The sequence below is a fragment of the Hirundo rustica genome, chromosome 12 (assembly GCF_015227805.2).
Source record: "Hirundo rustica isolate bHirRus1 chromosome 12, bHirRus1.pri.v3, whole genome shotgun sequence".
Taxonomy (NCBI): Eukaryota; Metazoa; Chordata; class Aves; order Passeriformes; family Hirundinidae; genus Hirundo; species Hirundo rustica.
In genome coordinates, this window is record NC_053461.1 from 3574772 (window position 1) to 3598004 (window position 23233).

General features: G+C 43.0%; 1 protein-coding gene across 1 annotated transcript in view; it reads right to left on the reverse strand.

The window, feature by feature from the left end:
- Positions 1-1434: 1434 nt before the first annotated feature.
- The window catches only part of USP4 (ubiquitin specific peptidase 4), a 31933-nt gene continuing 10134 nt past the window's right edge, over positions 1435-23233 (reverse strand). Inside the window, exons 7-22 of the mRNA XM_040075880.2 lie at positions 21755-21898; positions 21021-21138; positions 19692-19865; positions 18926-19084; positions 17868-18092; positions 16277-16360; positions 15813-15907; positions 6756-6947; positions 6140-6228; positions 5029-5244; positions 4883-4953; positions 4412-4527; positions 3774-3923; positions 3008-3111; positions 1894-1982; positions 1435-1772 (exon numbers count right to left, since the gene is read on the reverse strand). Of these exons, the coding sequence (XP_039931814.1) occupies positions 1671-1772; positions 1894-1982; positions 3008-3111; positions 3774-3923; positions 4412-4527; positions 4883-4953; positions 5029-5244; positions 6140-6228; positions 6756-6947; positions 15813-15907; positions 16277-16360; positions 17868-18092; positions 18926-19084; positions 19692-19865; positions 21021-21138; positions 21755-21898 (2128 nt within the window). The 3' untranslated portion in view covers positions 1435-1670. The remainder of the gene's footprint in view (positions 1773-1893; positions 1983-3007; positions 3112-3773; positions 3924-4411; positions 4528-4882; positions 4954-5028; positions 5245-6139; positions 6229-6755; positions 6948-15812; positions 15908-16276; positions 16361-17867; positions 18093-18925; positions 19085-19691; positions 19866-21020; positions 21139-21754; positions 21899-23233) is intronic.

Consider the following 23233-nt stretch of genomic DNA (forward strand, 5'->3'; position numbering starts at 1 on the left):
GCCCCCTCCTCCTCCCCATCTCTCTCCAGTGCCCTGGCAAAGGGCTGCTGGTGCTGCCCTCCAAGGTTGCAGGGACAGGCACACTGCAATTTCCTACTGGGCTTGTTGCCCAGAGCTGCAGAAAGGTGGGGCTGAGCTGGTAAGTTTGGAGTTAAACTGATGAGCACTGCTGACCACCACAACACAAGGTGATGGCCAGCATTGAAGCCACAGCAGCTGCAAGCACATGTTCCAGGGAGAACAGAAACACACTGACAGCCAGTCTCAGCCTTTCATTCTGCAAACACAATTGGATCCAAGAAGAAAAAAACCCTTCTGTTTGGTTCACTACCTTGGGCTAGATCTTTACCTAAAAAATACAGACAAAGGCTCTGGAATTTTTTCCCATTTTTCACATGTAAGACCAGCTCTCCACTGAGACTCACGGGAGTCTCTTTTCAAGAAAGCTGGACTTGAGTCCTAAAAAGCAACACACAGTGAAGGAGGACAGAGGGAAGAACATTTCCCAGTTGTGACAAAAGGATGGAGCAGAACCACTGAACAGCAGAGGCAAACAGGACCTGGCACAGGATTATTACACCTGCAGCCCCACAGAGGGTCATCAGGTGAGGATATAAAAGGCAGCAATCAAGGGTGGAGAAGAGCTGAAGGAGCAGTCCAAAAAAACCAAAGTTGCAAGAGAAAAGGCCAAAAACTCACACGATCCATTGCACTGGGCTGTCACCTGTACAGCTGTCAGCCCTAGGGACACAGTGCTGAGCTTGGCTGGACACATAAATGAGCAAAAAAGGATAAAAATGCTGTCACTACACAAACCATAAGAGAAATGCTGGCAGCAGAAAAGTGCTTACAGAGCAGCCTGAAAGTGAGGGGTGTAGGAGATGGAAAAGACAAAAAATCATCAATGTTATGGATGGCATTTTCTCTGCAGAAGAATAGGAGCCAGAGCAGCTGTATCCTGCATCTCCATGGGGATCAGCCTGCACATATGCCACACCACAGGCAGGTATGATTCACTTCTGGCCAAGATTTCTGCATCACTGGATTCAGTGTTCACATGAAAAATAGTGGGTCAAAACTGCCCCAGGAGAGCCTCAAATGCATCAGCAAAAGGATGCAAGCAAGAGAAACATGTTGCTTTGTCAGGTACAAAGGCAGAGACTGCAACAGACCAGATGTACAAAGATGAACTGAGCTCCAGAACGGGTGCAGGAGGCCTCCCCGACACAGGCAGGGCCCAAGAGCTACATCACAGAGTTGGCAGGAAGCCCCAGTGCCGATTCACAGAATCGTACCCACCATTCTCCTCCACAAGCCCCTGCAAGGCTCAGCTGTGCCTGGCCTCCAGCTCAGGCTGTCCTCTCCCAACCCCAGCTACAACCCTCAGCCCAAGAACCACAGCCCCAACCTCTGCCTCTAGCCACACAGCTCAGCCAGATTTTAAAAAGAACTTTATTGAAGCTCCAATATATATTATTTTGGCCTCTAAATACCCAAGTGTCAGCACCTATTCCTGGTTCTTAAATGCTATTCTGCAACCCCCAGCACTCAATCTTTCAGTGCTTGATTTTCTGCTTGACCCCTACAGAAGGAAGAAAAATATTCAGGCGCCTCAGGCATTGCTTTACAAGAGCAACACTACCGTGGTGGCTGAGTGCTGGAGGTGGTGCTTAGTTGGTGTCCATGCCATCACACTCTTCTTGGGGAGCAGAGGGGGCAGAATGTTCCTCGCTGTTTCGGCGCTGATAGAACAGCACATACGCGGCTTTTGTCTACCGAACAAAAAGAAAACCCATCTGAAACCATCCACACAGCTTGGTTGGGATGTCATGCCCCAAGCAGGGAGCCACACTCTCAGCATAGACCTGGAACAGCCTCAAGCCAAATACTCACCACTATTTGGTCTTCTGAAGCCACCGAGACACTGCTGTCGTCAAAGTAGTACCACTTGTTGTTCACCTTGTTCTTCGCGTAGGCAGTGTCTGTCGGGAGAGAAACTGTAGCTCAGCTTTCTGGGAAAGGCCGGCAGGGAATGCACACCTGGGGCATTGGGACTGCAACCACGTGTGCATGGGAGGCCAGGAGCCAGCTTTGGCATGGCCTCCCCCAAGCCTAGTTAACAAACATAAACATCTTCTACAACATGCCAGCTGGCCCAGCTAGTCTAGGACCAGGTTCCACATAACAGGCTTATCCCTGACAGCAGAGACACAGGGAAAAGAAACTTAGGGAAAAACAGTAGTAGGCTTTGTTCACTGCTCATGAGTCAGAGCTTTCCCAAACACAGTTTAAGACTCTGGATTTTCACTTCAAAGGAAAGTTTTCTGCTGCTAATGGATCTCATCTGGTTCTTGCAAGAATCCTCACTCAAGAATTAAGTTAGAAGTCCCTCAACATCTCTTCTAGCCAAGACTGTTGTGACTGTGATCTCCAGCCTCAGAACAAGTGCCCCTTCAGCTACAGGAGTTCATCCTCCTCTCATGGTAAATTGCTTCTGGGTGGTTTTACAAGTGTCACCTTACAGCATGGATACCTGATCCAGGTAACACATACAGACACTTTTCATCTATTCTGCAGCAAAACCAGTGACAGAAACACAGACTCATCATGTACTGAACTTAAGTGGGTTTTTCTCCTGATAAAATTACAATTTCCTATGTCAGTCCTTATCAGTGCAAAGGTGGAGACATTCTACTGTCAGCCAGCGTCACAATTTCAGGTTCAGCACTGAAAAATTTTGACACCGCTCGTAAATTGGGGAACACCATCACACAAACTAACCGGGGTTCCATAGGCATCAGTGAGACCTCAGGCCAAAGTGCTGCTACCTATCTGCCCTCCATATCCTAACAGGATCCCAACATGATCGCCTGCACACAGAACACAGGCAAGTTTTGGACTACACACCTTAGGTGAGGGCTATTGCTGGTGTCCCAGTGCAGAGCCCTCCTATGTCCCCTCTGCCCACATTTCCTTGCACACAAAGGACCCAGCAGCAGGTACTCACAGTGGCCCACTCCCATGGCTCCATAGTGATTGGAAACTGCAATGAGGTCATACACGTATGAGCCTGCTCTTGGGTCGCAGACAAACTCGGACATGTTCAAACCCCTGGAAAGAAACACAAAGCTATCAGTACAACAATAGTATCACTTTTTAGGAAGTGAAGCATGGCACCACTGCTGCTCTGCTGCTCAGGGGCCAGGTGTTGTTAGAGTGAAGACCAGACTTGTTACCCCTCCCACACAAGGCAGGTCCTGACAAAAACACCAAGCACTGCCAGAAGGTTTAGAGGGAGGTGTTGAATAAAACACAGTTTGGAGTGTCCCTGTGTAGGCAATGAAGGGTGAGATAGGAATAGTAAGGGATATGCTTCATCCCACAGCAGGACGCTAGCAAGCAGAAGCCGAGGGAAAAGGCAGGCTTTCATCTTGTAATTGAGCAATACTCACTACTGCAAGTGCAGCACTGCCCAAAAGATTTGCTAAAATTGCTATAGAAGTTCTCTTGGTTGAATCACATGGGCTTAACTGAATTTCAGAAGAAACAGTACCTGCTAGTAACTAATGCTCTTTGAGATGCATAAAGCTGAATAGTACCAACAAAAACTACTCCACAAAAAACACCCTCTCAACTTATGCCTGCTGTCCAGCCATTCAAACCCAGAAAACACCTGCTCCAGCTACAGCCTTTAGAACAAGCCCACCCAACAGAAACACAAGATGTACATCTTTCTTGACCAAGCTCTTCCTAGCTTGAGGGAAGAATCCTACCTGATGGGGAATTCCACAACAGTGTCGAGTTTATCCCTCCAGTATCTGCTGTACGAGAAGCGTTTCAAATGTACCACCAAAATCTTGGGCAAAGACCACAAATCAAACTTCTTTGTGGCCTGTTGATGTTTCTTACAGTTAGGGCAGTACCTAAAGAAGGAGTAACAAGCAAGGAAATTAATGACTGCATCAACAGAAAAGCTTCTGGCCTTCCATTAAAGTTGCCTCACTAGCACAAGCAGTCCCTGCCTTAAAGAAGGCACATTGCCTGTGGAATATGCAGGTGAACACACCGCCTCAGAGATTTCCAAACTCCAACCTGTTTTCACTTTCTAGTCCTATGGCAAGTATGTTAATTGCATTGTACAAAAATTAACTTTTAAAAATAGCCTGGTCATTGGAAGCTACATTCCCACTGACACTTTTTTTCTTTAATACAGGCAGGAAACAAATACTTCTATTAACTCATGTCCACAGCCAATTGAGTCAAATAACTTAATATAGACCTGATAGATTTCTCAAAGATGAGGACAAAAAAAACAGTCCTGGGAAATTTTAAAAATCCCATGAAAAATCACATGAACTCAAACAGTTATGGTATTTTATGGTAAACATGGCAGGCAGGCAGAGGTTCTTACCATGGGTCATGTTCACCAAGTGTTTCCATAGTAGTGAAGAGCTCTATGCAGTCTCTGAGGGCTACTACAGCCTTCTTCTTCTGTGGCTGCAGCATGCTTCCATGTTTTTCGAATGCCTAGTGAAAGAGACAGGTGTTTTATTCAATTCTGTGTACTCTGTAATCCCTGACATCCAGAAATTACATGCTCACTTTTCCCACACTGCCTATTTCCACACCTCCTTCCCCACCCAGACAATCATCTCCAGCTTCCAGCCACTCCTTTGTTCTGCCAAATAGTCCGTGAGAGAAAATATGTGTCCTCATTTGGGTTTAGAGCTTTTATCAAGATGGTAAAAACTGTCTTATTCTGTTACAAAAAACCAGCTTATTCTGTTACAAAAGATGGCCCAGCAAAACACTGTTAACTGACACCTTTTAAATACCATGCTAATTTACACATAAATTACTTATGAAAAGAGCATACTACAACCTGTGCCTCCTGCTCATCATAAAGCAACCTCCGTGTCTCAGAATCCCAGTCAATAGCAACTGCAGAAAAAGCTACAAGAAAGAAGAAATATTTATTGCACAGGTGTAAAAGGCAGGAAGAATAAAAAAACGCAAGAAAACAATTACCATTCAGTTTTAAGATTTTTCCTTCAACAATGGAGTTTATCTCCGAGGTCCCAGAGGAATTCACAAGGCTAAAAGTGAAATGCTGTTTCTTGCAAGGCTGCAGGTCTCTTGTTGACTCCACTTGCATACAACCCTCAGAGTGGCAGGGATCAACTTCTGTCAGCTTCTCCTTGCCTTCCTCGCTGCCATCCTGATGCTCCATCTCTTCAATGTCGCCTGGAAAAACATTTCAAACAAGGACAATATTACAGGGCTTCAATGAAAGTTTGGTCTTACACCTCCCCTGACAGCTGTTTGCATCAGCCTGTACAACACGCACCAGTTACGTGGAAAGCAGTGAAAAGGCACACAGAAAAAGAAACCTCCGCTTGCTAACCTGCTACATCTGAAGCTGTATCTTCTCCTTTAGCAGATGCCAGTTTAGGACAGTGCTAAGTTTGCAGGTTAACAATGAGTCCTGACAGCACACCCTAAGAAGCATCCCCAAGAGAGAATCAGCAAGGCTGCAGCTGCATGTCTTCACAGACAGGAATATGTAAATCACCAGGAAAGTTATTTTCATTCTTTGGGGAGAATGGGCAGGTTTTTTCCCCATTTAACTTACTGCAGCTGTTACCCTCAGGGCTACATTTGTGAATCATTTCAAACAGGGAAGGGAAACACTCATATGCCATCAGCATTAAAAGCTTCCTAGTGAGGATGTGGCCTGGGAATGGGACTGTTAATTCTACGTCCTCCAACATACAAATTTCTCCACAATCTCTGTGACCTAACAGGCCAGTTTTCATCACCAAAGGGCATATCGGGAAGGGTTGCCTCTGGAGACAGGCACCTGGACACCTCAATTAAGCAAAGACTTCCCTAACAGAGGTCAGGATGAATGCACATCCACACCTTGCTCTCCAGCTGCTGCAAATCGGATCTCCCTAGAAAGGAAATGGTCTACAAGAGTCTCCCTGTACCAAGCACATATCCAGCACAACAGTGCAGTTTAATCATGGTGGAGAGACAACCTGCTAGAGCTTAAGCCAAATACATACAGCACAAAGCAAATGCTGCTAGAAAGCTTAAAGTGCTGAAAAGCTTCCAGCACACTCTGAAAGGGCTTTACCTTCAACCACACCATTGGAGCCATTGCAGGTTCCTCTGTCTGGGCAGGATGGGGAGTATTCTTCTGCCAGAGGGAGTTTCACACAGCGGCTGAAGAGTAGGGAGACATTTATTACACAACCATACTGCAGCTGTGCACCAGAACAGCAGCACTCCACTCTATCATCAGCTCTTGCTGCCCAATCCCCTCCAGCAAACCAGAACCCATCCTGTACAGCACCATTCACATTTACATGACAGCACCAAGAGCCCTCAGAATGAGTCAAACAACAATTCACAAAATCTCTGCTCCCACTGCTTGTTCCATGTTTCTCTGGCTGTATATTGGAAAGGCAAAAGTAAGTTATGGTGGCCCCATCTGTGAGCCCTGAAAACATGCCCTGAGTTCTGCTCCTGACTCCTTTTGCAAGGCTGAACCAGCACTATCTGTTACACAACCCAAAAAAGCAGGACCTTGAAACGTCCCTGGAGCCTCCAGACACTAATGCAATGCAAATCCTGGTTTATACAACCCACACAAATCAAGGAAAATTCTCCCTGTTAACAAGGATTCAGTAATCCTATTACAATGCAATTGAATAAGCAACACAGGATTCAAAGGTACAGCCACCACTTACCTGATCCGTTCCAAAACCACGCTGTAGAGGTGATCCACAGTGAGCTTGTGTTTGGGCACAGATATTAACAGTGGCTGCCCAAAGAGCACAGTCCCTGAAGTACTGCTGGATTGCCTCATTGTCTTTTCCCGAAAGTAAATGGAGAGAGTAACATACTCTGAGCCATCCTCACTTGGATTACAAACTTCATACCTGTTTGAAAGATAGGTATTTCCATGGGTTATTTCCACTGCCAAGAAACACAGCAGGTAGGACCAATATGAACTCAGTTCAGCAAGTCTCTCCAGCAGTACGAGGGGTTGTGCTGTCCTCATGCTACAGAGAAGTTTTCTGAACACTCCCTATGGCTCAGTGGCACAGGACACACACCTGCAAACGACTCAGCTGCCATCTTCCCTCTGTCTTTATTCCTAATTCAAACCCCTATACCAGTCACCTCCCAAGATGCTACCATGACAACTCCACAGTGCTTCAACCAGTAAAAAAAACCTAAATTTACTTTGAAATCCCTCAGACAGCGTTTGTTCCCTCTGGAGAAAGAAATCTTCTTGATACCTTGGGTCTTGCATTCTTCCAGCCTCTCAATCAGTTTTATGGCCTGAACTCACATCACTGAGCAGCTAATGTTTCATAAAACCAAGAGTCTGGAAACATCTGCTTCACAGAAAAATCCAAGGACAGTAAACAAACAAGAAAAATTCTGGAAGACAATAAACAGCCTGGGAGAACAGTGAGGAGACTGTGACGTAGTTTGTGCCCTGGGTGAAACATCAAATGAGGTATTTGCAGCTGTCAGAGGAGAGGCAAAAGCAACCACGTGGTCCAACACTATCACACTGTTTGCTTCAGGCCTATTCATTACAAAAGATTCATTTTCAGGAATGCTCTTTAATTTGGTGAGTCACCTGCCCCAGATTTATCTTAAAACTGAAAGAGAAAGAAAAATTTCATGAAAGATGTCACTATACATAATGACCAAGACTACAATCACATAACTGAATGCCTCAAACTCCAAATGATTCTCTTACATTAGACAAGCTGCTTCTCTCAAGAGCTGAGAACCATTTTTTATTCTTGTGTTCAGAGCAGGGAGGAGAACAAATTTCAGAGTTTTAATTCTGCTTCATCCTACTTACAACAAAAAAGGATCCCAGCTTGGGACTTGGACTGGGTCAGTACAGTACACGAAGGAAAAACATCCTTCCAGGGAGTCCCAGCCCACCAAGAACACAAGAGCTCAGAGTCAGCATAAGAGTCCAATGCCAGCAGATGCTGAGGTTTTCTAGGCTGTCAATGTTATTCACCTGGACATCAGCATTGCATACAGTCCACACCTCCTAAAGTTTCCTGAGAAACAGCACCACAAAGAGGTGAATTATTTCACTTAGTACTGGCTTAAACCACAAAAGGCCATGCTCAGTCCCAGAATATGATCTGTGATTAACACCAGGTCCTACGAGACACATAGCCTGGACTCCTATAACACAGCTCAGTGCATGACACTCCTGTGACTCCTCTCACACCACCTACACAGTGCTCTGCAAGCAGCAATTAATGAAGCCCCATTTACACTCCACCCTAATGCACCTGAACGAAGCCCAGCCCATGAGAAGGAACAGATGGGACAGAAATAAAAGACTATTCCCACAGCTAAGGGTCATCCATCACAAACAGCCAGCATGCAGCATCCCATGACACTCTTCAGAGAGCATCTCACATACTTCTCACCACAGCATAACAGATCTGGTTACTCAAGTGCTCCTCTACCCACTCCACCTCAGAACACCTTTTATATGCTAGTACTACAAGCAGACATATTAGAATTAAGACCTGTCATTTTCATGATCTCCTGAGCAATAGCTATCCCTTGAAGAAAAGAACCAAAACCAAAGAACTTTATGTACAGTGTAAGGAAGGCTGTAGAGCTGATACTGGTAATTGCTGGACAATGCCCCATAATTCTGTATGTTACAACTTAACTGAAATAACAGAACATGACGGTGATGCTACTCCAGACACCACAACATGGTTTTAGAAGTCAGAAACATTAGCTCAGCTGCTGCCACACTGCTAGATACTGGCTAATTGCCTTTGTAATTCATAACAACTCAGAAAAGTATCTGAAAACTCTCATTGCTGAAACTAACAATAGGGTAGGACTTGACCAGTCTTTATCAGCATTATGGAGGTTCAGGTCTGTGGTTTCAATTCAAAAAGGAGGCCGTGAGCAATGAGGTAACTTTTGTTCCACTGCACAGTGAAGGTAAGCAAGTGCACAGAAGAATAGAAAGCTATGAAGGACCGGAGCTACATGAAAGGACACTGAAAGCAAAAAATCCTCTGAGCTAAACACCAGGCTAATATATAGGTTGTATGTTACAGAAACATTCCCTCACAGGTGCTGGGATCTATGACATTAACTCCAGCCGCAAAACACTATGTGGATCACAAGTCAATTTACAGCAACAACCAAGAAGCCTCTTTTGAAAGAGAATGGAGAAGGGCAGGAAAAAATGCCACTGCAGAAGCAGCCAAACAGATTTGCCTGAAGGGGGTTACTACTGCACACCAACCCAGAGATGCTGCTGAAAAACCACAACAGGGTCAAAATAGACAGTAAGAATAAACACAGGGCTGGAAAAAAGTGGGAGAAACTGCTACACATATTCTGATCTCTTCTAGGAAGTGGAGATGCTCTTAATCTGTTTACTTTCTTTCCTAATACCAGAACACTCACAAACAAGTAAACTAAGAGACTGGAGACTGAAAATGCAACTTTCTTAGACAATGGACAATTTGTCCCTAAGAACCTGGTCAAAGGATTTTGCCAGTCTTGCAGAGGAACAAGATTAAAAACGATGAGAGAATTCACACAGGAGATTTATACAAGGCTTAAATAAATACAAGTTCATTTTGGAAGGACACAAACCCTCTTTCCAACAAGAAAAGCCCAGTTTTAGCAAGCACGAACAAACTTCAGAGATCAGTCTGCTACAAGATCCCATACATCTCAAGTGTTTTGTATAAAACTACTGTTCCTGCTGGTCTGCTGACCTCATTACCTCAGTTCAATAATTGCTGTAGCCTCAGTCACATTAACAAACCTGACATCTTTGCAGCCAGTGATGTTTTTCCAAGACCATGAACTCAGCTAAATGTAATACACAGCATGTTGTAAGAGAAGGTGGAAAACAGGGCACCTATGGCAAACTGAATACCTCCTATTCAAATATGCACACTTTTATGGGTTAAAGGTGACCTGCAAATCAATTTGTGAAACTTCTACCAACATAAAAAAAATATGTAATATGCCCCATTAGCCAGGCTAAGACAACAGGGTAATTAGTTTATCTATCAGAACATTTTTCTTCTTAGTTCCTAAGAACTAAGAAGAAATACTAAGAGCAATACCCTCGAAATGGGCTGTGGAGTTTGTTTTTATGTGATTCTTACCTGAGCCCTTGTAGGCCGGCTCCAAGCTCCAGCAGGATCCCTGGTGATGGCACATCACCAGCATGGTGCATGTGTGGGGGTTACATTGGAGCGGGAGCCGGAGGTCCTAGTGGGGCTGGGCTTCCCAGAACCTGAGGAAAAGAAATAGCAAGTGTTTGGGTTGTGTGCTGAATGCTGTGCTCTGTTTAGCCTGGACAATGAGAGCATTCAGCACAAACACTGAACTGCTATCATCAAATTGATTTGCAGACCACCTTTACAGGAGTGACTTCGGATCATTTGCCACAGACCTCCCTGTCCTTCCACAGAACAACATGCTTGCAGAGAACCATTTCCAACACTGTGAGAACTGGGATACTCCCACCATTCTCTGGCTGCACTGCCCCTGCATGTCGGGTCAGGAATCTTGCTTCAAAGCTTCTACCAACCCCTCCACTTCTGCATCTCAGCTCTTCTCTGATAAATATTAACACAACTTGCTCCCGGACTACCTGACAGTTCCAAACCTGTCAAGATGAGAAAGAGATGAGCGCAAAGCCTTGTGAAAGAACAGGCTTGGAGAATTTCCCAACTCTCCTTCCCCTTCAGCAGACTTGGGAGAAGAAAATGTATAGTTTTGTCCTCTTGTGTATAAGGTGCCAGGTTAATTTCGGGATGCATTTCAAAGTTACCTAAAGTCACCTAAACATCAAGAAGGCCAGTGGCATTTGAATGTCTTCTTTTTGAGGTTTTACTATCAGAGAGCTCAACAGGTAAGATAATACACCAGAAGAACTCATGAACCAGAAACTGAGCAGCTCAGAGGAAAAACCTATCTTTGACATCTAGGGCATATCTTCATTTTCCATATTGCAATCCATTCAGCTTAAGTTCCAAATGGAGTCCAATTCCTGCCCCCTTCCTCACTCCCCCAGATTCAGTATTCCCCACCACTTTAGTGGCACATTAAAATTCACAATATACATTTCAAGATGTTCAATATGCCCTGCAAAAACCAGAAGGCTGAATGTGTCTTCCTTCGTAACTCTGTGGTGAAAACCAGAAAAAAAACCCAGTTTTTCCCACCACTGAAACAACCCATAAAAGGTAGCAGCTCAATATTCCCTCATCCCACATACCGCACGTTTCCCAAATTTCACCAACAGCACAGTCTGGACTACGCTATCTATGTCTGCAGACCATATCCTCTATCAAGCAATGCTCAGAAAAGCCAAGGCCCATTCCAGCTGCTCTGTTCCTGCTGCAGTGTGTTGTTGAGAGTTCCTGCTCACTGACATTTCCAACCCAAGCACTTCAGGGAAATCCATGATCTGCTCAGTAACAAACCAAGAGAGGCCCAAATCAAAAGCTGAGGCTTAGCAGACATTGGTCTCAAAAGCAAGACACCAGTACAAAAGTACTGACTAATTTTTTTAAGTCACAGCTCTGCTGGAGCACAGATCTCCCGCAGCGTTAAGAGTTTGTGAATTCTGAATTGAGATGGGTGTTGCCAGCTGGCCAGTACACAATACCATAAAATCAGAGGTCTGGCAAACCACAGGAGTATTGTTGCCACAGGCAGGCCTGGCTACCGCTCTCAGCAAAGCAAACCTAAAGAAATACTGCAAGAGACTGACATTCATATTTAAACGTTTCAATCCTGAGACAACTTAATATGATGCTAAGAAATGCACAGAAGGCAAGAACTGCCAGTTTAAGTCACAAGCAGATCCTACAGCTTCAGAATCACTGAAACAACTGATTTCTGTTACAGGAGACAGCCCCAAAGGTGAACACAGGTGGAAGATCTGCTGGACTCTGAGCAATGACATGTTTAGAGGGGGACAATAAGAGCAAGGACCAAAGGAACAACGGGATGGCTCCGTTCATGAACTCCGAGCCCCAGGGCTTTGTACTGCCCTATCACTACCCACTCATCCTTTGGATTCTCAGAGTCCAGCAAATAACCACAGATGATTACTAAAACAACCTTGGCTGGCTTCTGCCAGAGAAAGAGAAGAGTGCTTTTCAGGTGAGGAAACTGTTACACATTTTAAAAGATTATTTAAACGGAAGGGTGTAGTCTTCAGTTTAGCACAGCTTCTCTTGGAATTCACTCAGTGTGGCTATCAGGAAGAACAAAAGAAAAGGCCTGTGAGCCCACCCCAGTGGGCAACAAAATCCTTCAGAAAAAGACCTCAAAAATCAATAGGACCCACTGAGCCAGCCATAATTTTAAAATGTAAGCTCGGGGAATGCACAAATTTTGGGGAAATAAACATGAGCAATATCTGTTTCTGAATATGCTCTACTGGTTTAACTCTGTTTTGGATAGTTCTTCCCTTTGTTTTCTGACCAGTGAAAGAAACTTAGCATCTAACTGCAACTCCCTAAAACAAGGAGGGAGATATACACATTACAGTTTTCCCACAGGGAAGTCTTGCTACTGGACATTACTAGGAAATAACAGCACACAATGAGTATATACAAGAGAAAGGATCCATAAAACATGAATTAGGAAAGAATTCAAGCAACATGAGACAGCGAGTATCATGAAGAGAGTATAATTTAAATACAAGAGATACTTAGATTCTAAAAAAACATCTACTTGAATAAAAAAAAATTAACTAATGGTACTCAGCCATATCCCAGGTTGCATCATATGTCAACTTCAAGGACATCTACGTTAACATTTAGTACCTAAGAACATACCCTGCAAAAGGTGCCAGGACTACCAGAAAATGCCTTTGCAGTTTGTTTTTCCCAGCTGATAGCTGACATAGCTCTCACTTGGCTTTGCTGCACTGAGCCCAACACTCTGAAATGATTCAGCTTCCTTATTTGATTTGTAAATAAGTAATGCTATTACAAAACCCATCTGTTCTGTAACTTCTGTCTTCCTAGACTTGAAGCTGGTATGTTTTAGTCTTACCATACAAGGCCATCAAGTGATTCAAACAAATCTTAGGAAAAATTTAAGTTTTCAAAACATGGTAGGCAAGGAACTTCCAGAAGGATTTATACTTTCTTAAACAGCATTTGCTATCTTGTCAGCCCAACACTCTATGGAAAGTGTTCTTAAGCATTTCTTTTGCAGCAATATCCAGTATAAATGTAGTGCAAACAAATGTTTGATGAGTTAGTGTGGTTTATTGAGTCCTTTTTAGGTTATTTATTTTAATTGTGAATTTTGGGTGAAAACACTGTGACTGTAAAACCTGACACTGCTATACTTCACAGTAAAAGGCATCTGTTCCCCTTCATTAAGTTATACAAAGACAGTTTTCTTTCAGGAACAGGAGAGAGCTGCATCATGCCGTGTAACCAGTGATACACCCCACAGCTCCATCACCGGTACAGGAGCACTTTTCCAGGCTGAACATTTCCTGGACTATGCAGGCAATACAGAGTATCCTTCAAGTCATAAGCAGCAAGTCTTTTCCTGCCACTCTAAATAATTTGCCTCAATTTAAGATGAAAAAAATGCTTTTTAGTGAGAAACTTCTTTGTTGACTTTGGGGAAATAAAATGTTTCTCAACATTTCAAGTGGAAACAAGCTTGTTCTTTAAAGGTGGAAGGTTCTGAAAGAGCTGTTTTTTTAAAATGTTTTTAAATTCCTCTTTTTATTAAACATTGAGATATTTGTCCATAATCTAAGAAGTTAAGTTGCTGAGATATCAGAAACTCCTGAAGCTATTGGCAGCAGCATTCTGAACAAACAACCACACACCACATTCTCCAGCCACAGGACACAGCACCTGCAGGAGGGGCAGAAACCTGATCTGCCAAATCATTGTCCATAACTTCTGGCAGAAACACAACAGCTTGAGCAGCACTTGACAAGTTCCTCTTCAACTGTAAAACCATTCTTTCTGGAGGAAGTAGAAGGCAGAGATGTACATCCATGACTACAAGTATATTCCCTAATGGAAAACAGGTTTTGAAGCCGGCAGGACAAAAAAAATAATAGATGGAAACAAAGTGGAATTCAAGAACCTTCACACTAGTTTAACCATTTATTGAATGATCTTAGGACACCCAACAGCTGACTTTTTATAACCAGACAAGGCAGGCAGATTGTCCACACTAGTACTAGTTATGCATTTGCCTTTAAAAAACTTTCCCCTTGATGAACAAGTGTTTCTCTGCTGGTTTTTTTGAGACAAGACTTCCTTTCAATAAAAGAATGCTGGTTTTTAGCTGTAGTTAGAGTATTACTTAATACATCTTTTTCCTGGCAGCATTACCCATTAAAAGGACTTCCTATGAACAGCTTTTTCCTAATTCTTGCCCTGGTGCCTGGCTGCTTGCTCTTGCCCCTCAGTGCTGAAAAGATCTTGAAGGTTGTACATGGAAACACAGGATTTGCAAAACTTCCTCCTGCTACCTCTCCTCTTCCCTGGAAGGCTATTTTTACCCCAGGTCAGTTCACTCACTATGACTCACAGCAGCACCTCATTTACAGTTGCCCTGCACATAAAAGGAAGTGGCAATTGCAAAGGAAAATACACTTGGAGCTGCAGTTCAGCCAATGTTTGCCCCACACCCCAGAGCAGACCTGACTCAGACATAGTTGTTTTCTGTGGAGGGACTTACAATATGTTATACCCGTATGAAAGCAGGGCTTTTTCACAATTACCACTGTACTATCATGCTTCCTGTTTTAAAAATGTTATACCTGCTGCAGAGACAGGCAGACTTACAGACTAATACTCGACAAACAGATTTCACAAAGGCCAGACATTCTTCCCAGGGATCCTAACTGGTCACACAATTGAAGACAACAACTTTTACAAAACTCTTTCATACAGTCTCAGCAATAAGGTCACAACAGACAGCATGACAGAAGAGCACCAGTATGTCACAGCATCCCACCCCCTGTAAGGTTCACACGGCACCTGAGGATGTCAGTGCACGTCTGCACACAGACCCAACAATTTCACGGTTGCAACACTCTTGCACTGGAATGTTCTCACATTTCAGCTGCAATAGAGGAACACAACTTTTGCTCTCCTCGCCTCACCAGATTTCAGAGGTGACTGGAAATATCCCACCCACCACACACATACAGAACATCAAGCACAACCAAATCCTCAGCTTTGCCCTCACAACCCCAGTTTAGATACTAACAGTGTTATCCATCAGTCAAGAGTCTATGAAGAACCCCTCGTCATGGTGTTCTAACAACTATGATGGATTTTGGAAAGGCAGAGTCAAACAGCTTAGACTTCATACTATCGTAGTGACAGCCCAAGGCTTTTGGCTGATTTGGAAAACATAATAAGCCTGAGCAAAACTAAAAATGTCAGTGAGAGCATAACTGTAATCCTGACATAATTATGTCTTAAAGAGGCTTGTAGGAAGTTCTAAACTGTGTAACACAGACCAGACCAGAAGTTCATTGTGACCAAAGGGCCATGACCTCCTGTGTTAGAAAATACCAGCTGAACACTGCACACATTGACCTGCTGGTAGGAGTGGTGCTGTACTACTGCCGAGTCATGCAAAAGTCTACAAGAAGGTTTAGGTTTTGTGAGGGGACAAGGAATGGGGTTTTAGAACCTGAAACCAAAGCAAATGTTTTGCAGTATTCTTCACACGTGGCATTCTCCCAGTTTACTCACACAAAGATGTCGTCTTTTGGCATGATATGATTTAAACCTTCATCCATTTGGAAGATTTTGTGGAATCGGTGATTATACACATCTGTCACCACCATCTAGGACAGCAAGTGAGATTTGCAAAGTGATTATAGTAAAAGCTTATGTAAATTTAGCCAAGCTACCTTTAAATTCAAGCAACAGTTTATTCCAATTCTCTATCACAATTGTCAGCACACCAACTTCAGTTGTACTTTACTTTTCTGTCCCTTCTCTTAAACCCCTCTACTGCAATGGAACAATCAGTATAAATACAGACTGTTTCATGCACGTTTTTAATCCTACCCTCAAAGAACAGCATTTTAACTTGTTACAATTTTGTCAATAGCCCATTAAGTTCAGCTTATCACCCATATAAAAGCTAGGCCACTAAAAGGCTTCAAGAAGAACAAACATTTATCAAAATTACTGTCTGCATTAATCCTTACGTTTTCTGCAGGAACACCAGAGAGTTTGGAAAGTGATTCACACAGATCCGAGATGGCCCCCATCATTGGCACCACAACCCGGTACTAGAAATAAAGATAATGTTATGCTTACACCAGGCAAAATAAAGCCATGCAAGGCAGAGAGCAAGAAAATGGAAATAAAATCTTAAAACTCTTAAATCTTTAATTTACAGGAGTTCTGCTGAAGTTAAGGGCATAACCACACATTTCAAGGTCTTCTGGATCTCAGCTTTACCTTACAAAGCAGGGATTTGGAGGGAATGAAAGCTGTGAACAGCTGGCCTTCTGCTGTGATCAGGCTCAACTGTAGTAAAACTCAGGAAAAAAAATAATCACCAGGCATGGCAGCTTGCTCAGAACATAAAACTGCTGTTTCTTTCTGTGATAAAAAAACATCTTAGAGCCATTCTCTTCAATGCTGCTAAAGGACAAGGCAAAAATCTTGACAGACATGGAAATGTTGCCTATCAGGTCCTTCAAAACTCCATCAGGACATCCAGTCACTCTGCTTGGGTGCCCCAGCTTGTGCTTCTGCGATGTGTGGCAAGCACAAAGCTACTTTAGGGATGTGTGTGTCCATTTGAAAATAAAGTGGGGGGCAAATTTAAAACAAGTCTATTGAAGATGCTGAAAAAGCAAATGTCATTTTTCTTTTTTTTCCTCAAGAGGAAATGTTTTTCAATTCTGTATAAAATCCATTTAGAATCACAGAATAAGCTGAGTTGGAAGGGACCCACAAGAATCATCAAACAACTCCTGGCCCTGCACAGGACACTCCAAGAATCCCACCAGGTGCCTGAGAGCATTGTCCAAACATTACTCAACCTCTGACAGGCTTGCTGCTGAGACCTCCCCCTGGGGAGCGTGTTCCAGTGCTCTGGATGACAAACTTTTTCCTGATATCCAGCCTAAACTCCCCTGACTCAGCTTCAGGCCCTTCTCCTGGGTCCTGTCACTGGTCACAGCAGTGAACAGGTCGATACCTGCCCTTTCCCTTTTGTGAAGATGTTGAAGACCACAATGAGGTCTCTTCCCTCAGTCTCCACTTCCCAGGCTGAACAAACCCAGTGATACCCCTCCAGACCCTTCACCACCCTCATGGCTCTCTTTCAATCATCTTTAACAGATTCTTGTCTTTTTTATATTGTGATGACCTGAACTGCCCCCAGTGTTTGAGGTGAGGCCACCCCAGGGCAGAGCAGAGCAGGACAGTCCCCTCCTTTGACAGGCTGGTGCTGCTGTGCCAGGGCACAATCCAAGTTACATCTTCACATTTTCCAAGGTAACACGAGGTAAACAGGACAGTGCAAGCACACTGCTCTTTCAGGGAGCAGCACATCACACTGGTCACCAGTGTGAGGAAGCCACTTCCAGCTGACCATGACCTTAGTTTCATGAGTCAAAATTTTACAAAGTCACTTGATTTCACATCCCAGATTTCTCATTAGAAAACCTAAACTACCTCAGTCTAAGGTGGACATTAATATCCTTTAGATTACTTTAAGAGTCTCAACTTTAAAATCTGAAAAGAACTTGACTTAAAGAAATGTGAGTATTCAGCATGCCTCACCTGGACAGGTCTGCGCTGTGGGTCTGCATATACCAGGGTAACTTCCATCAGACGATCCCTCCTCAAGGGCAGTGGGAGAGTTAAGTAACAGAAGGGATCAAAGGTCACAGAAACTTTAGAGCATTTGGGACAAACAAGGGTAGACTTGAAAAGACCATGAAAAATATCCACAATGATGGAATCATTCCTCAGCCTATGATTCTCCCATGCCTCTTTTGCCACCTCCTACAAAGACAATTAAAAAATATATATTAGAAGTTATTTCTTGCAAAGGTTTCTACAGTGGGGTAAGCAGCAGGACCAAAGAAAACTTTGAAAATTGATACTGATAGGTTGATTTCATAGAGAAGGGGCTCTACCAGTACGTGTATGTCCAGCATAACACACTGGGATTCCTTCTCAGTGAAGTTAAGGCCTAGCATCAAGTCAAATTTAATCTGTTTTAGCTGAGTTTGATCAGGTATTCCTTGGTACACACAATACCAGAAGCATGAATGGAGCTGAGGGGACAGTGACAGGGTGACAAGGTCACCTGCTGCTCTTCAGGACAAGATATGCTCCACTCTCCAGAAGGCATGGAGCGCTGCCTCTTGCTTTAGAAAGGCAACTGCAGTTACAGCTTTCAAGAAAAAGGTAACTTTTTTCTTCCTGGAAAATGATGGCCATGTTTCACAAAGGAAGTCTAAAAGGAAACAAGTTACAATTCCCTGAAGACCTTCACAAGACAACTTATAAACTCCTTACCAAAGAGCATCTGGCATTTGTCTATTCAGGGCAATCAGAGGCTGCTCTTAGTGCGAGACTTGCAATCTCAGGAAGAAAACTGAAAACGATAAACTTATTTGGCCTCTATCAGGTAAACCCCATAATTACTTTTCTCTATTTAGGTAGAGTGCCACAAAGCATGACAAGGTTGTGCTGTGCCAGGGATACTGCTCTGTAGGAAGGATGTCCGCGTGGCCTGTGAGCAGGAAGGCCAGGAAGTGCCCCAGAACCCAACTAAATGCCCTGGGAAGCACCACCCGCCCTACCCTAACCTAAAGTAAACGGCACTGTACCGAATCAGGTCTGCCATTGGCATCCTTCAGCTCCAAGTAGGGCTTCTTCTTCACTCTGTTCAAATCCTCATGCAAGCCATCTAGGAGAAAAGCCAAGAGCTCCTGGGAATCCTGCTGCTGGTATCCTGAAAACTGAGGAGCAAATCGCCCAACCTGTGTCTGGAACACAAAGGCAAGAGTGAGGGCATATAAAACACTCAGGTTTTAACTTTTGCAGAGGTCAGCTCACCGCTACCTTCTGTTGGCAGTAGGCCATGGTGAACTGAATGCTAACGCAGGGAAAGGTGCCAGAACCATTTCCCCAGCTACTTTCAGTATTTCAGCAGAAAGCAGCTCTTCACACTGAAGCAATGAGAACATTACACCAACATACAAAGTTACAAACAAGGGGATACGTTTTGATCTTCACTTCACAATTCAAATTTTTAGATTGCAACTTGCACACCTTTTCTCACTGACCAAAGTTCACACCTGGCAATTCACGTGACCTTGCCTAGTTTTGCAGCAAAGATCATTCTGATTCATCTGTAAACAACTCTCAGGTTGGGAGGTCATTTACTAAGTAACATTAAGAACAGCAGCCAACTGTGAGGAAGGACACTCACTGGAAAGTTCCTCCCTGTACCCCAAAAGCATTCACAAACCACGACACTCTGCAGCAATTCTGTCCTTACTGCCTCCAGAACATCAAGATATGTGGCAGGCCCGTTAGCTTTTGCTGTTTGTTCTGTCCCAGAGCTGTGCTACCAGAACATGCCACACTTACTTTAAACATACGTGGGGCCACATGAGACTGTCTCCCAGACCACATCTGTTTAATGAGATCTGCGTAGGCTTCTGCGATTTCTCCCCTCATTCCCAGTGGGTTGTTCTGATTTATTTCAGCTTCATATTTATCCTCCAGGAAGTAGTCAGTCAGAGGAGGAGTATTGCTCAGGCACTGAAAAATATTAAGAAAATTAATTTACAAAATGATAGATATGTGTGACAATGAAACAACAAAACCAACTTTCACATCAGAACATATACCAAGTTAACAAAACTGGTGAGACTTGAGAACTTGTTTAGTAAAAGAAAAGAAAAAAATTAAGGCAGAAATCTGCATTTGAAAGACTGATACCGAGAAAATTAAAGCATAAAGATAAATACAAGAAAGAAAGTAATTGGTCCTTAACATGATTAGTTTGCATGATAAATTAAGATTGAAGTATATTTGAATTAAGTCACTTTGACAGTAAAAACGTTTAAAGTTGTCTCTTAGCCAAGTCCAAGAAAACATAGAGTGGCTTAAAGCTACCATGACACAAACAAAAATAAAGTCATGTTGAATAAAAAGCAGAGCAGCCCAAGTTTATTGTGGTGTCCTGAATACCACATGCATAATGCATTACAGTTATTTTAAGACCTGTTCCAGATTTCAAAGCCATCACAGAGTGACTGAAGTAATTTCACAGCACTGGTACCACACTAGAAGTTTGCCCGTTCCTTAAATCAAAGTTCATTTAATTTGTCTCATAGTTTGTTTTAACTTCTTAGCAAAAAAACCTACCCTTAGCAAGTTCTTCTTTAAAATGAACAAAATAATCCTAAGAAATTAAGTTTAAAAGTAAAGATATAATTATTAGCTTTGCATCACCGTTTCAATCTTAACACCTTGCACCTTCCTGTGGCTTTTCATGCTTTTAATTTTTCAAGAATCTTTAACACAGGCCCAGAACTGCACGCAGTGACCTGTCCATGTCACTTGTGAAGCCCACACAAGTCAAAACATCCTCCACATCTATATCCTCCATTTTTGGCAGAGCACAACATTAAGACCTTATGTTACAGTCAGGCACCTGTTTAAGACAACTTCCCTGTGCCATTTCAGATGCCACATATTTCAGATTCAGTCCTTAATACTCTAGTATGTCTTATAGTACTAATGAGCTAAACATAAGCCAAACTAAACACAATTTTTGGTCTCATTTTTTTAGAGGTGTAGTCTCCTCATGGAATCACACTAAATATATTTTCTTTTCACGGGTTTTAAGCCACAGTATGTATGAGACTGATCTTTTATTTAATTCTAGTGTGGGCTCTTTCTAATTCTTACCTGTAATGCAGAATTCATGAAGCAGGTGTTTCCAAGGTTACTGAGTCCACAGAGTCCGGGTTGTGACAGGGAAGCACTGTCCCTGCAGTTGTAAGAGTTACACACAAATCCAGAACCTCTGGAAAAAAAGACAATACAATGAACTCCACAATGAGTTTGCCGAATTCACATCGAATACAAAAAACTGTTTACTGAAATTTTTTAACCAGGCAACCTGATTCTACTGCTTCATAGGGGCTAATGCTGAATACCAGGAACGTGAAATGTATGTGCTAACTTTGGAAACATTAATCCTTACAAAGTCTATTATTAATTTATGGCTCATAACACATTCCTTTCCTCTGTCTGTAAGTACACAGCACACTATCCTAATGCGGCAAGAGTCTATACAATACACTTCAAGAAATAATAACAAAATTATGATCTGTACCTGGAAAGGCTTCTACCACAATAGCAGACAGACAGAAGAATATAATCCCTTCCCTCATGCTCTGAGTCACCTCAAAAAACAGGCAATGCTCTGGCAGTTAGTAAGCTCTGGAACATGCACTACTTTTGCAAGTGAGCAAGGAACAGCAGAAGGCAGTGGCTTCAAAAAGCAAAGTTTGATAAACGGGTACACAGGAGCAGCAGAACGCCTCTAGGGCACCACCACTCTTTTTCTATACAGGGAAGGATGCATGGGATCACTCACATGAAGGGTAACAAAACAAAAAGAACATTCCTGCTCTTACCCCCTGCCCAGGTGGGAGCTGTTCAGTCCATAGGAGTTACTGCTATCACCGTTAGTAATGACAGAAGTGGCAGACACTGAGGAATAAGAACTTGCTGATGATTTTGAAGAGGTAGTAAAGTTTCTGCTAGTTGCAGTGCTTGATCTGGGAGGAAGGAAAAAGAAGTAGAAACAGTGCTACAACTTTTTTTATCCCCCGCCCCACCTCCCACAAAACTCCAAGGTCTTGCTGAGCTACAGTTAGTTACCCCACACAGAATTTACTGCTTTGATCTGTTTGATCACATTTCCAAACAATTGTCTGGAACAGAAACATCAGGAAAAAAGTACCAGAAGTAGGAGCAATAATTGTTGCTTACAGGCAAATCTGGGTCCCAGACAGAAATAAGTAGCAATTTAGACAGTGTGAGTGAGAGTGAAGCAAGCTTTAATTTTATGAGTGAAACACCTTGAAATAAGCAAGCAAAACCCCCCAAATCTTAAGACCACAAAACACTGCCTGCATTTAAAAGTGACCAGATCAGTCCTTCCCTACCTGAAACTCAGACCATCTATTCAAACACAACATTAATCAGGAAGAAGATAACCAACAAGGCACTAAAATCTAAAAGTGTCCTGTCATAGACAGTTCCATTAAAAAAAGCAAAACCACAAGATAGTATTAATTTTGACACTAATTATTTTCTCTATAGTAAGAGTTGACTGGGATTTGGTCTAATTGCTCCATCTCTGCCCAAATAAACACACAAAACCAAAAGCAAAAAGGTGCAGGACACCAACAGCCACACAACAGTGGATACTACCCCCAAAACAGAGCAGAGAGCCAGCAGAGGACTGGGCTCTCAAGCTTCAGCTTGTCCATTTTTTATTGTGGGCCTCATTTTCAAATCACACCAACTAAAAGTGCATATTCATCGTTCAGATGGTAGTAAAAAAATGTGCTGGAAAACCTCTATGGGGAAAAAAACTACACAACAATGAACAAGCCATAATGGCCATGACAAGGCAGAACACCTGGACTGCCTCAACAGTTTCGAAATACAATAGCAGTAAAATAAATACAGCAGTCAACAAGTTACAAGAGGAGCTTCCAGATGAAATTGGAAAACTCCAAACACAGTCAAAACCTGAAGCACGCTAAAAAACCTCACCAGCCAGCACAACAAAAAAGTACGCTGGAAAATATCCTAGAAAGAATGAGATCTAGCAGGATAACTGAGAGAACCATTTCTGGGACAATACACAACATTCTGTCATTATACATTGGAGGTGCAACTTCAAGATTACTTGGACACCAAAGCAGCATCAATGGGAAAACAGAAGGTCTAGACTATAAAACAATTATCAGACTCATGCTCGTATGTGTGGGTTTCAAGGGTCAAGAATAAAACAATTTAGGTAACAACAGCATGTAAATCCTCTAAGAACACATTTTAAAAGTTTGAAGTAGTAAATTATCTAGAAGGAAAGGGGAGCAATC